Source organism: Cervus elaphus, chromosome 22 (genome assembly GCF_910594005.1).
Source record: "Cervus elaphus chromosome 22, mCerEla1.1, whole genome shotgun sequence".
Lineage (NCBI taxonomy): Eukaryota > Metazoa > Chordata > Mammalia > Artiodactyla > Cervidae > Cervus > Cervus elaphus.
In genome coordinates, this window is record NC_057836.1 from 24966781 (window position 1) to 24984918 (window position 18138).

Consider the following 18138-nt stretch of genomic DNA (forward strand, 5'->3'; position numbering starts at 1 on the left):
GGTAAAATGGTAAATAAACGCATAGTTAGATTTGATCCTTGAAATTATAAATTAGTCTCCAGTGTACACCTGTTTCCAGAGCATTAGAATAACGTGCAGTTTAAGGGGTGGAAGAAGGTGCTGTTTTTATACTCTTAAGTTCTTGGGAGTAACAGGTTCTAATATGGGATCCACAGATGCTCAGGATATAGCATGGGAGATTCCCTTTTTCTATTATTTTATTCTCCTGTGAGGCAAGCCTTCTAATACTCTTTTCTCTCTGAAAGGAGACTTCCACATCCTAAAAAGAGAAAGAGATTCCCACAAGGGCATTCTACCTTGAGACTCCTAAAAGTACAGCTTAAGGAATCATGTTAATTCCTATTCCTGACAAGATGGCAGGCAGACAGGAGCTGCTCATTTCCATCTAGACCTCCACTCTAGGAATGTATTAAACATTAGAGGGAGGCAGATCCCTATTCATGTAAAAAATGACTGTGGAAACCTAGGAGGAACCCTTGGGGTGGTAGAAGGTGGTTGGACCCGGGTGTTCAGGGCTTGTAAGGAACGGTCACCCACAGTAGAGGAGGACTGAGGGAGAGAGAGAACAATTCAGAGGCAGAAGAGGTTGCTTAGTACCAGTTGGAGGCCGGTGACTCAGACAGTGAAGAATCTGCCTGCAATGCGGGATACCTGTGTTCGATCCCTGGGTTGGGAAGATCACCTGGAGAAGGGAAGGGCTCCACACTCCAGTATTCTTGCCTGGAGAATTCCATGGACAGAGAAGCCTGGAGGGCTATTGAGTCTGTAGAGGTTACAAAGAGTCTGGCACGACTGGGCTATTGAGTCTGTAGAGGTTGCAAAGAGTCTGGCACGACTGAGATTAACACTTTCACTTCAAGATAACATCAGAGTCATCTTCAAGCTCTGCTGGGGTCAGGAGGAGTCAGGAAAAATACAACCACTAGGTGGCTCTGAGTGTTCTGACGTGAAACGAGAACCAGGCATTAAAATGGTGTTGCTGCGACTGCTGCTGCTAAGTCGCTTCAGTCGTGTCCGACTCTGTGCGACCCCATAGACGGCAGCCCACCAGGCTTCCCCGTCCCTGGGATTCTCCAGGCAAGATCACTAAATGGTGTTGCTCTATATGAAAATGAAACAAATGACATAAAGCACTCAATACGTGACTGACTGAGTTGATGAAGTTCAGGTTGAAACATTCTTCCAGAAAGTACTAGTAAGTGATAAAAAGAAGGAAAATATGAAAGCAAAATATAAGAGGCATGGATAATAGAAACAGACATGTTATTTTCCCCTATAAAATGAGCCTCGAAGAGAGACTAAAATACATAGAAGAGTGGAAAATAGTTGAAGCTGAGGCTGTAGTAACAGAGAATTTCCCAGGACTAGAGCCATTGAATGACTTCACATTAAAAGGACTATTAGTATAGAACAGATAAACAACAGGGTTCTACTGTATAGCACAGGGAACTATAGTCAACATTCTGTGATAAACCATAATGGGAAAAGAATATGGAAAAGAATGTTTACATATGTATAACTGAATCACTTTGCCAGACAGCAGAAATTAACACAACATTGAAAATCGACTATACTTCAATAAATAAAAGTTTTTAAAAAGGACTGACAGGACACAAGGGAAAAGCCCCAATTTCAACCTATTACAACAAAATGTAAAGATATCAATGACAAAGAGGAAAATTTTAAAAGATCTAAAGGAAAAAAAGTCCATCACATACAAAAGCGTGTGACTCAGACTGACACTGGACTTCTCATCAGCAAAACAGAATTCAAGATCCTAAAGGAATCACGAAAGCAACAAAACTATACCAGAAGCAATTCAGAACCACAAGTCTAGATAACACCAAAATATCAGGGTGGAGATGGGGCTAGAGACCAGAAGCAGGTTTGAGGGAGTTAATGTACTTGCATTATTCCAAATGATGATATAATAAAAAGGTATTTAGAACAGAAAAAAGTGAACAAATTATTCAACTCAACGATTAGAAGAGGAAAACAAAGCAAATCCAAGAAGATATGAGAAAAGTAAAAGAGAAAATGGCAGAAAAAATTAGATAAGGTTAACAAAAGCAAAGCATGGCACTTGAAAAATTTAAAAGTAGGGTGGGGAGAGGTAAAGAGCAGAGAAAACTAACTAGTAAATTAAGAGAGAAGGCGCAATCAAACAAAAATAAGCATAAAACAGGAAGTAATTACACATCCTGGTGAAATAGAAATAATGTTGTGAACTGTATACCAAACAAATTTTAAAGCCTGATTAATTCTTTGAGGAAAAAATGCACAGATTGGTACAATGAGAAATAAGACACTTAACTAGGTCAATAGCCTGTGAAATTTAAATGTTAACTGTAGATTTCTTATGAGAAAAAATGACTACCTAATTGGCTTTATAGATTTCTATTAAATATTAAACAAGTTGTTCTAGGGGTAAAAAAAAAAAAAAGGATAGCTACCCACTACATGAATTCCAAAAGAAATATTAGAAAACTAATAAGAAGAGAAAAGGAAAATAAAAATGTAGGTTCATTTTTGAACACAGATTCAAAAATTCTAAAAAAGTAATATCCAGTTGAATCCAACAGTATAATAAGAAAAATACACCATAAAATAGTAGAGTTTATTTCGGGAATACAAAGTGTTTATAACTATCAGTGCAATTAACAAATTAAAGAACTAAATGAAAATCACTTGAGTACCTCCATAGGTAGATCTATAGCATGATAAAATGTATACAAATTTAAAATATGTGTATATATAGAATTTTTTTCAAAAAATATGTAATAACTAACACATACTGCTTACCCTTTGAACACAAATTATTCTAAATGCCTTACTCATGTTAACTTATTTATTTCTTACAAATATTTCATGGTATGTAATACTATCAGATCTATTGTATGTGAAGAAACTGAGGTACAGCAATGTCTAATAAGTTGCTGAAGGTCACACAGATGTTAAGTGGTAAATGGTACAGTTACGACTGGAGCACAGAAGACTGGCTTTGGGAATTTAGACTTTGAACCACTGTGCTAAGTGTCAACCGCATTAGATTATATGCCTCTGGGAATAGAGGAAGGCAACGGTGTCAGAATAGGGGATGCAGGAAAAATAAAGTGAGGAAATAGAAAGCCTTCACATACACATGACATGGTGCTAGGAATAGAGCAGCATGATTGACTTAAGTATTAACTCAATTATTTGCCCTGAAGTACTCAAGTTACTAACCAGTCAATCAACTAAATAAACCTAGAAATTTCTTCCCTACCAGGGTAACTGGTAAGCTGTTGCTTTTATTTTTTCCTATAATCTGTCTACCTACCTATTATCTATTATCTATCTATCTCATGTTTCTTTCATTTCTCCAGCAACTATCTTACAGTTCTTTCTTGACCACAGTTTTATGTTACTTTGCTGTAAATCAAATCTCCTACTCAAAATACAAACCACAGGAAGGAAGCTTAGCTGAGCAGTGTAACCTAGCCATCAGTCCTATGTGATAACCACTCACAAAGGCAGCACACATTGCAGATGTATTTTCTGAAAAATAAAAGTTTAAAATTAGGTCATGTTTGTTTTATTTTTTTTAGACTCCACATGTAAGTGATAGTATTTGTCTCTATCTAACTTATTTCACTAAGTAGGTCCATCGATGTTGTGGCAAATGGCAAGATTCAATTCATTTTTCATGGCTGAGCAATATTCCATTGCCTGCATGTGTATATGTATATATCTCACATTGTCTTTATCCATTCATCTGTCAGTGGACATTTAGGGTGCTTCTTTATTTTGCCTATTGGAAATAACTGTACAGCACAGAGACAATAACCAATATTTTATAATAACTTTATATAGTATGTAATCTATAAAATATCAAATCACTATGTTGTACACTTGAAACTAATATAACTTTGTAAGTCACTATTTGCCAATTTTAAAAAAATGACAACGAGATTATGTTCAATGTATTTTAATAAGTGTATTTTACATTATCATCATTCTCCTGTAATACGTAATCCTTACAGGGTATGTATGATTCTCAGTTCTAGATCATTCCATTCCCCTCTGTTATGTTAAATGGGAGATGATTGTTTTATATAATTAAATGCTCTAAAATACCACTGACAGCCACTACTCATTTCTAAGTGTTCTCTCAGTGATTTCCTTCTCATCTCCTGGGCTCCAGTCTGAAGAGGAGAAGCCCAGAGGGCCCTGCACAAGCTAGGGTCCACGCCCTTTTTGTTTCTCTCTCCACTGTTCTGCCGTGACCTTTGCGCTACTTTTCCTCTTAAAGGACTGGCATCAGCCCTGGAGCCTGGAAAACAGAGTTCTGGGCTTTAGTCCATCTCTTTGCACCACAAGTTGTCTGACAAACAGGGACATTTTTTTGAGTTGCCTCCATGCTAAATAGAATATGTATTTCAACCACAGAAGGCCACAGTAGGGGGGAAATAAAATATAAAGAAAACGGTATGAAGTTGTGTGATTCTTTGGCTGTTTGTTAACTGAAATGAAAACGATGAAAGGCAGGAAATGAGGGAATGTCGGCCACAGACAGCAGCGGGAGGCAGCAGTGATTTCATCTAAGCTGAACACTGGTTTCACGCCATTGGAAGAATATTTTCTTTAAGTCCCTTCTCCCTCTCTCATTAGGAACTCATGGCTACATGTAAAACAGTGGAAATAGTGCTTACAGAGGCAAAATGTACACTGGTGTGCTAGCTTTTCCGAGGATAATTCTAAAAAAATGCACTAAGTACTGTTAGAATGGAATGAAACTCTACTATTCATTCTGGAAGTTAAGAAAAAATATGTAAGTTTTTGTTAAGGAAGTTAAGAAAAAATGGAGAATGGAAATACTTTTCATTCATACTCACAAAAAAATGATCATTTTAGTCTTTTTTCTTGATGGGTAAGGGGATGATTGTTTAAGAGATACTTCAAAATGAACCAAATATTGGATACTGTAAGATCAATAGTTGGCATCACCAATTCAGTGGACATGAACTTGGGTAAACTCCAGGAGATGGTGAGGGACAGGGAAGACTGGTGTCCATGGGGTTGCAGAGTTGGACACGACTTGGTGACTGAACAACAAGATCAACATTTGTTTCACGATGGAATTGTGCTGCTGCTGGTGGTAGTAATTTAGTTGTGATTGATTTTTTGTGACCCCTGGACTGTAGCCTGCCAGGCTCCTCTTTCCATGAGATTCTCCAGGCAAGAATACTGGAGTAGGTTGCCATTTTCTCCTCCAGGGGATCTTCCTGATGCAGGGATTGAATCTGGGTCTCCTGCTTTGCAGGCAGTCTCCTGCATTGCAGGTGGATTCTTTACTGACTGAGCCACCAGGGAAGTCCAAGATGGAATTAGGCATATTAAATATGTATCTCAAGTTCACTGTATATGAGAGATACATGATTGAAAACCTGTATTCCATATCATTTTATAAACTGAAGTATATTTTGCATACTAAGAGAAATTGATGCTCAGAGGAATGTTTCGTACCATTAATCCCTTTACTAATTTAGCTCTTTTGCAAATTTCAGCATATTAATATGGACATTTGGCTAGTGCAACAACAGTTAGTAATGTTGATTTGTGCTAGAGTGGGAATTGTACTAACTGGAGTTCTATTGCTGATCTAACCACAAAATAGCCATGTAATCTTGGATAAACTGACTTTGTTGGACTTGTTTTCTTAATTGCCAAACAACAATCTCAAAGTTCCTTGCTGTGCCAATATGAACCAGTTCTGTGAGTTGGCTAAGCACCTCTGTTTTAGTGTCCAGTTGAGACAATTTGTTCTGAGTGTGTCTCTTTCTTAGTATGAGTTTTTCCAATCAGAGGGAACTGTAATTCAGGTAGGGAGAACCAGTCACAAAATCAGAGCACCAGTGGGTCCAATATGTCTCCCACTTCCTACTTTCATTTGTGTTGCCTTAATCCATTCAAACAGAGTGCAGTGTCTCCTAAGGAGTAATAGTTTCCCTCTCTCTCTCCAACTGCCCCCAACACACACAGGGGTGCACGCACCCACAAGCACACAAACGCACCACAACTGTAAACGATCTAAGTCTTCGTCTGTATTCTCTACCACGATCAGCATTTTCTGAAGGTAGTATGACTCTGAGAGGTAGAGACTCAGGCTTTTTTTGGAATCTAAACGGGACACGGAAGCTGTTCCGCACCCAGGAAACTGCTGCCACTTCCATCATGCAGGGAGTTGTCTTGGTTAGATGGTCCAGTCCCAAATTCTACAGGCTTCAGTGTATGTGTGTCTGTGTGTCTGCGTGTCTGTGTGTCTGCGTGTCTGTGTGTGTGCATATGTGCTTAGTCATGTCTGACTCTTCTTCTCTGTCTATGGGATTTCCCAGGTCAGAATGCTGGAGTGAGTTGACATTTCCTTCTCCAGGGGATCTTCCCAATGCAGGGATCAAATCGGAGTCTCTGGCGTCTCCTGAGCTGGCAGGTGGATTCTTTAGCACCATCTGGGAATGAGTAGTTTCTAAATGCAATTCACAGACCACTTCTGACCTCTGACAAAGATTTCACTGGTCCATGGTGAAATGAGAAAAACTTAAGGAAAAATAACATTGTCCAAAGTCAAGGACTGATTTTTTTCCCCTTAGATTATATCCTTCAAAACACGTGGATGTTAACAATAGTTCCTTCTTATACGAAAATGGAAGTGCCACTAGAATTTTTAATTCTCCCTCACCTTCTGAGCCCTCCATCTGTAATTGGAATTCCTATGAGAGTTCCTCTCCTTAAAAAAAAAAAAACACCAAAATCTAAAAGTTTGAAAATCACTTGTGCTTATACTAGCAAACAATTTCTTTACAGAATTATCTCAGAGCAATAGATATTCCAGGGCTGTTAATATGCTGAAGGATGTTCACAGTCTTCAGTTCCTCATGGAGTAAAAATTCTGTTACAGGTTGAAAAACAGCACCATGATTTTGAGGACGGCTTATGATACAGAATTCAAAACTGTTTTTTACAAATAAGCTACTTTGCTTTCAAAGATAGCTTTCCTTTTGGGTGGCGGTCTTGAAACTCTCTAATATTATGAAGTTATGCCCAGGAAGGGCTTTCCAGGTGGCAATAATGGTAGAGAACCTGCCTGCCTATGCAGGAGATACAAGAGACTCAGGTTTGATCCCTGGGTCTGTAAGATCCCCTGGAGGAGGGCATGGCAACCCACTCCAGTATTCTTCCCTGGGAAATCCCATGAACAGAGGAACCTAGCAGCCTACAGTCCATAACATTGAAAAGAGTAGGACATGACACATGCAAAATAGCACACATGCATGCATGCCCAGGAAATGCTTGGTTCATCTTGAATCAAATGGATTGGAACTCCTCTAGGCTAGAACATTAGTGACTTCTTATATATGAGTGTACACACACACACATCCAGTTTCCAGGGTGACTGAATGAAAGCCTCACCTGGGAGTGAGTCATCTATCTGATACGCCTGAAGTCAGATGAGCCCCCTTGTTGCCTAGCAGCTGCAATTCTTGTGGAGCAGAACAGTACAAGGTCACTCAATAAAGTTTCATTATTCATAGTGAAGGAAGCCCATGGTACAAATAACTGGTGCAGGAGATTTCTATTAATAGCATTTGTTTTTCAGAAGGAATAAAACCAAAGGGAAAATGGTTGACCTAAGACTAATTAAAAAGCAACATTAGTTACTGGAACAAATCTCAGACAGTATTCAAAAATTTTTAAGATCATCTTTTAGAAGCTTTATCTTTTGTTGAGTTGTACCGGTATAGATAAATAAAATTAATATTTTTCTATTAAACTCCCATAAATCATTAAGGTTCTCAGGGGCTATAATCTTTATAAAGCTTATTTTTATATAAGTAATTAAATTATAAGAGGGGAGTAAGCATTTACATAGATGGGGTAAGCAATAGATAATGATTTTTTTCAAACCAACTACAATGTTTTAGATACAAATATATCATCTTAAGCTTAAACTGTGGCTATATTAAAAACATTTCAAAAATTATTGATGTTGAAAAACCTTTTATTTAAAAGCAAAACCAGAGAAGACTAATAAATGTAGAGACATGCTATTTTCTTAGATTAAAAGAATGAATATCATAAAGCTGTGAATCTTCTCAAAGGAATGTATAATTTTAATGCAATTCCAATCAAAATTATTTCATGCTATGATATAGTTTTAAAAATTGACCTGGAAGAATAAACTAGAGATAGGAGTCCAGATAATTTTGTTAAAAAGTAAAGAAGAAAGGCTTTCTCTACTGAGTATCAACATGTCCTAAGGAACATACAATTATCAAAAGAGTGTGGTACTGGCATTGGATGTGAAAAGCAAATCTAGAATTGCATCCTTGTGTACATGATTCCATGTATTTTTAAAAGGCAGCATTGAGTGGAGGTTTCTTAAAAAACTGGAAATAGAACTGCCATATGACCCAGCAATCCCACTCCTGGGCATACACACCGAGGAAACCAGATCTGAAAGAGACACGTGCACCCCAATGTTCATCTCAGCACTGTTTATAATAGCCAGGACATGGAAGTAACCTAGATGTCCATCAGCAGACGAATGGATAAGGAAGCTGTGGTACATATACACCATGGAATGTTACTCAGCCATTAAAAAGAATTCATTTGAATCAGTTCTAATGAGATGGATGAAACTGGAGCCCATTATACAGAGTGAAGTAAGCCAGAAAGATAAACACCAATACAGTATACTAACGCATATGTATAGAATTTAGAAAGATGGTAACGATAACCTTATATGCAAAGCAGAAAAAGAGACACAGATGTACAGAACAGACTTTTGGACTCTGTGGGAGAAGGCGAGGGTGGGATGTTCTGAGAGAACAGCATCGAAACATGTATATCATCAAGGGTGAAACAGATCACCAGCCCAGGTTGGATGCATGAGACAAGTGCTCAGGGCTGGTGCACTGGGAAGACCCAGAGGGATGGGGTGGAGAGGGAGGTGGGAGAGGGGATCGGGATGGGGAATACATGTAAATCCATGGCTGATTCATGTCAATGTATGACAAAAACCACTACAATATTGTAAAGTAATTAGCCTCCAACTAATAAAAATAAATGGGAAAAAAAATAAAAGGCAGCATTGAAAGCAGTGGGGAAAGGTGGATATAATTTAGTAAGTCATAGGAGGACAGTTGGTCAATTCTTTGGGGAAAATGTTGCCTCTTCACCTTGTACTTCTCACTACAATAAATTCTATAGATTAAAAAGTTAGAAATTAGGTAAAATATAAGATCACTCTCTATCCCCTCTCCTGTTCAGTTTCCCTTCATGGTGCTTATCACTGTTTGACATCGATTTGTTTACTGACTCTTCTCTCTTCACTAAACTGTAAGTTTAACAAAGCCCATGCTTTCTCCTTCTGCCTATTGGTTTATCTTCAGCACCTAGAATCATTTAACTCATAGGAGGCATTTAATACATATTTGTGGGATGAATGAGTGAAAGCAATGAAAGGAGCTCACAAGGGCAAAGAAAGCCCCCTTTGAAGCTGGATGGTGTAAACTTGTAGTAACAAACACAAAAACAGAAAAGAAACTGGGAAACATCTTTGCCCATTTCATCATTCTGCATAAGGCCAGCTTGGTCTGGGACACTGTGCTTGGTAATAAAATGATGTATGCCTTTCCTACTGCCTCTGGATTTCAACGATGTTGACCTTTACAAAACCAACTAGGGTCCCAAATCATAACAAACAAAAACTCAAAGGCTTAATTCAGAGTCAAACTTTAGCTCAATTTGAAACCCATGGATTTTCAGTGTTATTTTGAAGATGAGAACTAAATAAGAGAACCAATAAGGACTCTGCTCTGGACTACAAAAAATACAGTTGATGAATACTTCATCCATCAATATTATTGCTACTTTCAAGATGTACAGATATCAATTTTTGCTTCTTTATTATATTTTAAATAGGCTTAAATCAGATTCATTGGAGAGAAGAGGAGGGAAAAACATGGTTTATTTATACATTTTACCAAAATGAGAATTCACAAGCTTTATATTACTATTAGTCTCTTCTCCCCATGCCCTTCTCTCCCAGACCCAATTAGCCATATCCATTGCATCCTCTTTCTCCCACTAGAATGATGCTACATTTCCTGATGGAAGAGCATCACATTGTACCCACTTCCTTCTTGTCTCAGGTTTGACCAGATTTCTTCATCTATGCATTAAAATCCTGCAGAGTTCTAAGCACAGACAGCGTACAACACACATCCATCTTCTTACAGGGCCCTTTGCGTGACTTGATAAAGCACTTCTCAAACAGCTGCAAGACGCTTAAAAATGTTGCAACAGAAAACATCATTTTCTCTTTTAGGTCAAAACTTTGATTGGAGAGGAGGATGAAATAAAATTTGACCTACCGAGGGTGGGATCATATTCCCAGATGAACCGTTTGGTCAAAAATCTCACTACAAGAGCTGTGGGAAAAAAGAACAACATTTTAATCAAATTTGTTAATTTTCTTAACAGCTTTTAACCCTCCTCCAGAAAGAGGACTAGCCCATAAAACTATATGCGTTTTATGGTTCCTTGGCAAATAAACTCAATATATTTATTTATGTTTATTCAAATATTTTAAAATTTCATATTGTGGTCTAAAAATTGGTATAATGTTTTCACGGTTTGTTTTACCTTAATGAACAGTTTAGATTTTTTCCCTTGAATCCTGGAATTGAAAACATCACAATGTGAAAACGCACACATACTCAATTTCTAGCAAAACAATGAATTCAACCATAAAGCATCACAATGCTGGTGTCTAAAGTTTGAATACTGATAATGATTGATACAGGTCAGTGAAAAGGTGATTATTTTTACTGTAATGAAAAGATATTTGTATTATGCTGCTGCTGCTGCTTAATCGCTTCAGTTATGTCTGACTCTTTATGCGACCCTATGGACTGTCCCGCGCCAGGCTCCTCTGTCCCTGGGATTCTCTAGGCAACAGTACTAGAGTGGGTTGCCATGCCTTCCTCCAGGGGCTCTGAGCTCTGACCCAGGGATTGAACCTGGATCTCCTGCATTGCAGGCAGATTCTTTACCACTGAGCCACCAGGGAAGCCCCATTTGTATTATAAAAATATTCAAAATTAAGGATTTTATTAGTGAGTCATTAAAGCACATCAAAAGTAAAGCTGATGAGGTAGTTGTAGAAAGAATCAGAATCTGGAATTATGCGAAGCACCCTACTTCCATGATCTCCTCGACCAGGACTTCATCCCTGTGAGGCAAGTACTAGGATTGACCCCATTTTTCAGATAAGGAAACTGAGGCTCTGAGAGGTTAACTCACTTAACTAAGCTCATCTAGCCAGTTAGTGGCTGAGCCAGGATGTGACTCCAAAAAGGCTATTTCCAAAACCTGTAATTTCTTCATTGTCTAAAACTGGTTTTAAGGCCGAGGCTATCTGGCTAATACTTAACTAGAAGATGAGTCAGACAAAGAGTGATGCTGAAAAAAAGTGGATTCTATTGTCCTTAAAAAACTGATGTGACAAATGCTAGACATTTTCTTAGACTTGTATTATAGTTGAAAACAATGGTTTTTAATCTACCAAAAAAAAAGTTTTTTTTTTGGAGGAGAGCATCACTGATACTTTAAAAATAGAATGAAAGCTTTGGATTCTTTCCCTGGAAATATGTATATACACACAGTCTAGTATATAATTTCAGCAGGCTCACTAACTCTTTGAATACCCTCATGGTCTTCCTGGGATCTCACTGACCCTAACTAAAGAATCAGTGTTTATTGAAATTATGTTATTTTAAAAATATCTATTAGGGTAGTTTTATTTTTACTGAAATGCCCTGTATGTGGTATTCTAAAGATACTCTTTGGAGAAATAAGACTATTTAACTGAAAGGCACTGTCAATCTTTCCTCTTCCTACTGCCTCTGTTAAAATCAACAGAGGTATATACTCCCTACCACGGTGGCCTATATGAGAGACTGCAGTGCAAATAGCAATGAAAACTTCATGAGACAGACCACAAGGATACGTGGCTTGGCTGTAGACCGAAAGCTGCAATGCTCTTTCTAATTACAGAGTGTGAGGCTGGATTTGAGCCAAAATATTTGCAGTGCCAAAAGTAGCAAGGCCACTGACCCTATGGGTGCTTCCCACAGTGCATGTACTTGTGGTTTTATCTTCAATTTGCAGAGTCTGTCACCATTCACTCTCTTGAGACTGAGTCATTTAAAATTTTTTTTGCATGTAAGAAGTAGAAAGCTCTAGATAGAATTTTTCTGCTTTTCAACTGTCTATTAGTAAACATAACTGCCTGCAGTATTCAAAGCGTTTCACATTTTTGTTGGAATATGGAGTTTTAGCTTGAAAGTTTGTGACCTAGCAAAATTCATTTATCTGGCATCTTTAAGTCATAAGCTATTAAAATTAACAAAATTTCTCATTCAACTGAAGTTTGAAGTACCCTGGTTCCTAGACCATTTAAACTTTAATAATTTCTCAAAGAAATCTTTCTAAAATATTTTAGACATGCCATTACCTTTTGAAACCTAGTATACTGAATAGAACTAAATCACTTTTAAATGTCTAGATCTTAGTTAAGAATCTATTACTGCCCTGCGTAGTTGTGGAAATACTTCTAGAAGCTGCAGAGTGGTAGAGGCAGAATGATTCTAAAGTGCTATGGCTCTTGAATGATTTTAGTTTTTGGTTCTATAAATATATTTTCATATTGTGTGTGTTCTCAGTTAGTCAGGTCTGACTCTTTGCAACCCTATGGACTGTAGCCCACTAGGCTCCTCTGTCCATGGAATTTTTCAGGCAAGAATACTGGAGTGGGTTGCCATCTCCTTCTCTAGGGAGTCTTCTTGACCCAGGGATCGAACCCCCATTTCCCAGGTCTCCTGAATTGCCAGGTGGATTCTTTCCACTGAGCCACCTGGGAGGCCTGCATAACACGTGACAGGCATTTAACACACAATAGGCAAAAGGAGAAGAGGGCAACAGAGGACGAGATTGTTAGATAGCATCACCGACTCAGTGGACATGAATCTGAGCAAACTCCATGAGATAGTGAAGGACTGGGGAGTCTGGTGTGCTGCAGTCCAAAGCCGGGGAGGGGGGGAGGTCCCAAGAAGTTGGACATGACTTAGGGATCAAACAACAACAACAAATAATCCAGTAAACAATTGAGACAAAGATTTTTTAACATACCAAGCTTATATTCTACTAGGAGACAGATAAAAAAAAAAATTATATAGTCTGTTAGAGGTGATAAGTGATAAGGGATCAAAGAGGGAGAGTAAGGTAAGGGGGACTCCACATTGGGAGATGAAGGTGTGAGAGGTGCTGTTTAAGATTGGGTAACCAGGGTAATTCTTGCTGAGAAGGTGATAGAAGAAAGAGATGAGGGAATATACGTGGGAGGAATAGTATTTCGAAAAGAGGGAACAGTCATTGCAAAGGTCCTAAAACAGGAATATGCACTTGATATGCTCAAGGAATATTAAGCAAGCCAGTATGGCTAAAGTATAATGAGCAATAGCGAGCAAAGCTGATTAGATTATTTCCCTCAGTCATGCCTTCCCCTTCCATAAATCTACCATCAACATCACCACCATCACCACCCTCACCACTACTACGAATAATTAAAACGACTAAAATGCTTCTTCGTTATTATCATTATTGTTATCATTTTACTTGATTCCTTCTTTAGAATGTATATTTCATGAAGGCATGGGATCTGCTTTGTTCATCACTATTTTCTAGTGTCTGGCACATGTAGACAAAAATATTAATACTTGTTGAATAGAAGAAAAAAGATGTATCAACCCACCATTCATTCTTCTTAATAGTTAAGTAATAACCAGGCATCAAGAGAATAAGCAGAAAAATTAACCCAAGAGAATTCATAGCAGAATCATGCTATAATGTTTTTCTAAAATGTCATGTAAATATACAAGCCGAAATGTTTATTTTATGATGCTTATACAAATTACATTTCTTAAAGTTTATTAAAACTGTAAAATTGATCTAATTATCTTTTAAATATCCTGTGGTTTCCATCCCAACAATCCCAAGCAAAGGTCTTCTTTTGATATAAAATGGTGGTATTGATAACAATTACTTCCACTAAGAGTCTGACATATGGTTTTTTTTCCCTAAGTTTTAAGGTTTGACATACTTGATTAGTTACAAGTAAGTCTCTGTATTATAAAATATCTTATTTTCTTCCCATTGCCTTGAAAACACATACCTTTCCATTAAATAAGTAAAAAAATCTCTAATTTAGAGAGTAACATTTTCCTCATTTTGCCTAAATTATAACCTATTTGAGTAATTCTTCTTTACATGTGGTTTATTTTTGGAATTCCTGGCACTAAATTTCATAATTATCAATGAAAACTAGTTTCCAATGAAATGGAAAATTCACTAAGCAGAATTTGATCCAAAGAAATATTACTAAAAGTGACATCAAGGTAATAAATAAATAGGATAAAAATTCTGTTTAAAAGCAAGAGCTAGCAGGTAAAATTTCTACATTAAAATAGTCAAACTATTTCTAAAGGTTAACAAGGCTGGGCCAGTTATTCAAAATAATTCCTGATGTCATTATCACAATGAGGCAGACATCAGAAGTACCAGCTTTAAGGATTAGAATAATATTTTTAAATGAAAAATGGCCAGATATAATCTTTGCAATAAATTAGCTTTTATTCTTTTCCCCATTTATTTGTATTCATTGGAGGCTAATTACTTTACAATATTGTCGTGGTTTTTGCCATACATTGACATGAATCAGCCACTGGGAAGACCCAGAGGGATGGGATGAAGAGGGAGGCGGGAGTGGGGATCTGGATGGGGAACACATGTAAACACATGTAAACTAGCTTTTAAAAAGAAGTGAACTTTTCAAAGTAAATGAAAACACCCATGATATTCTTCCACTCTAAAAATAGTTAAGAGATATACTCAAAAGACATTCAGAAAGAACTTTCAAAGGTTACTTTTTGAGCTCATATTCTTTAAAAAAAATCCTGTTATATCATTATTTTTCACTTATACAACCATGAAATAGCCTAATTAACAAGGTATCTGATATAGTTGTTTCATAAGACACTCAGGCATACTCAACCCCCTAAATATTTGTGATCATTGTCATTTCTATATTCTCTTAAAGATGTATTTTTATTATTAAAAGTCTAGTCTTTTTGTCTGAAAGGAACTTTTATCTCTTTATGGATGTGTATTGAATGTGTTCTCAGTTAAAGCAGTTGCCAGTTACTTGTCCTCTTCAAACTCTGGCTTTCTCAAGAATAATATAAGGATAAGAGCATCACGCTGTAGCTCCCGGATCCTCACACTTATCTCCTCTGTAATATGAATTTCAGTCACTTTTCATAGCACTCCTTACATCACCCCATAAGATGGATTGTACTAAACTAACATCATACAAATTCATCTCTTAATGCTTCTAATCACATTGTTATTGCTGCCTTGAAAGTCTTTATCCAGCTAGTGAAATCCCAATCATCCTTCAAAGTCTAACCCAAATATAACCTCCTGTATGAAACCTTTCCTTTCTGTATCAATTAGCAATTGCCATGTAACAAATATATTTCAAAACTCAGCAGCATATAACAATAAGCATTTATTATAGGAAAGTTACCATGTGCTTATAGAATTCTGGGCAATTGATTGTTTGAAGAAAAAAATTCAGCTGAAAAGTGTTTTAAATGGCTAGGTCAGAATTTTAGGATAGGAAAAGAATTTCTGCTTCAATTGAGAATACTTCAAGGAATACTAATTTTCACCTGCCATTTTGGATAACTTTTGAACTTGCCATTGATCTTGGTAATACACTGAGCGAAAATCCTTGACGTCATATATATGCTAAAATGGTGCTTATTATCTCGTCTATTCACATCATAATGAAAACTTATTATGAATTATATATATTAAGTGATGTATGTGGTTTTTATTTGTAACCTGCAGGACTTTCATTAAAAAATATATTTACTTCCAAATTGTAAACAAGGTAACTTTTAAATAATTTTAAATGATTTTCTACAAGAGTCTACTAAATTTAGAACAATTATTTCACAAAGAATTTTAATCATTCAGTGAAAAACTAAAAATTTTGTTATAGGAAAAGAAACGAAATATGGGCAATATTAGCACAATCAGAGTCCATTCTGGGTTGTAAGTATATTTACCACTTGTTATCTGAATTATTTTTTCTATTTTGCAACCATTTTTTTCAGTGTTTAAATGAATATAAAAGATTAAAAACCATGAAAAGACATTATAATAAGCTTACACAGTATCCTAAATGTGAAACTTCTCAATATTGTAATGCATAGAAGATAGAACATCTCTTTTCTTCCTCCTCCTCTGCACTTCATCACACTACTTACAATATAACCACTTGGCCAGCAAAAATGAGAAGAAATGGTGATTACCAAGATTAAATGGGTGGCAAAAATCAATATTAAATTGCTTTCAGCTTGAATTTTATGATCTATAGGGAAGATATCACAATAAGTAAGGTGTTTGAAAAATAATGGAAAAGGATGAAAGAATTCAATATCACTTGGGAATTGTTTTCTCACTCTACTAAGCACAACATCAATCTAAACAATATCATAAAGATTATAATGGGAAAATAGTCAAAAAATAGTGCAGTTTTTGTCCATATTGTTATCAAGTTTTGTTTATTGAGCGTGTGCTCTCAGGTTGGTGCTGTGTTATATTTTTACATGTATATCTTTACTCTTCATTGCTCCATAGCATGGGATACATATAGTATAGTATGTGACTATGCATATAGATACACCTATATATAGGTATGTGTGTACTTCACAGAAGAAATTGAAGCTCAGATTATTTACATTCCTTCCTGAAATATGTGCCAACTCCTGTCTGACACCAGGAATCACATTCTTTCATTGTGTCACACTCATTCATTCAGTGGATGATGCTTCTTTTTTTTTTTTAATACAGATGAGGAATTTGCCACTGGAAAGTCTTATTGGCGTCCTCCTCTTTTGTTACTAAACTCTTAATTTGAAAAATTTCTGGGAGAAAGTTGTATGTATTTTATATACAGTTTCCATTTTGAAGAAAATATATTCTTTAGTTACCTAACACTGCTTTTGTGACAAAAAAAAGGGATCAAAACTGTGGTGAAAATAAAGGCTTGAAATGTCTCTAGAAAAAAGTGAGTTTCTAGACACGTGCTTCTGAACGTTCCTGGGTTTCTTTTATTACTTCCGTATGAAGCAGTGACTCACTCTTTTCATTCTATAATCCATGATGTACTAACACAGAGGCAATGCAATCATCTTCATGGTATATGTCGCTTCATCTGAATGTGGTTGGTTGTTATTTTTCTTGTTCAGTCATTCAGTTGGGTCCAACTCTTTGTAGCATGGACTGCAGCATGCCAGGCTTCCCTGTCCTTCACTGTCACCTGGAGTTTGCTGAAATTCATGTCCATTGAGTCAATGATGCCATCCAATCATCTCATCCTCTGTCACCCCCGTTGCCACCTGCCTATTTATTACAATTTTACATACAATGTGGAGATCCTCGCTTATTTTGAGTGTTCCGTAAATGGTTTCAGGGCTTCCCTGGTAGCGCAGCTTGTAAAGAATGCTCCTGCAATGCAGGAGACCCCAGTTTGATTCCTGGGCTGGGAAGATCCCCTGGAGAAGGGATAGTCTACCCACTTCAGTATTCTTGGGCTTCCCTGGTGGGTCTGATGGCAAAGAATCTGCCTGAAATATGGGAGACTTGCGTTCGATCCCTGGGTTGGGAAGATCACCTAGAAAAGGGCATGGCAACCCACTGCAGTATTCTGGCCTGGAGAATCCCCACAGACAGAGGAGCCTGGTAGGCTACAGTCCACGGGGCCACAAAAGAGTCAGACATGACTAAGCAACTCAGCACAGCACATAAATGATTTCAGGCTGTTCCTTTTTAAAAATTTTGCACCCTGGAAAGCCCAAAGAAGCTAGTAAGCATATTATGTAGGTAACCCAGAATGGAACTAAATCAAAGAAAGGGATATTGAAATATGTATTTAGAAAACAATGA

The 18138-nt window shown here is 37.0% G+C and overlaps 1 protein-coding gene across 3 annotated transcripts in view; it reads right to left on the reverse strand.

Moving 5' to 3' along the window:
- Positions 1-18138, reverse strand: part of RERG (RAS like estrogen regulated growth inhibitor) — a 146891-nt gene that overhangs the window by 21557 nt on the left and 107196 nt on the right. For all 3 annotated transcript variants that reach the window (XM_043882584.1, XM_043882583.1, XM_043882585.1), the window contains exon 3: positions 10437-10493. In XM_043882584.1, coding sequence (XP_043738519.1) covers positions 10437-10493 — 57 coding nt within the window. The remainder of the gene's footprint in view (positions 1-10436; positions 10494-18138) is intronic.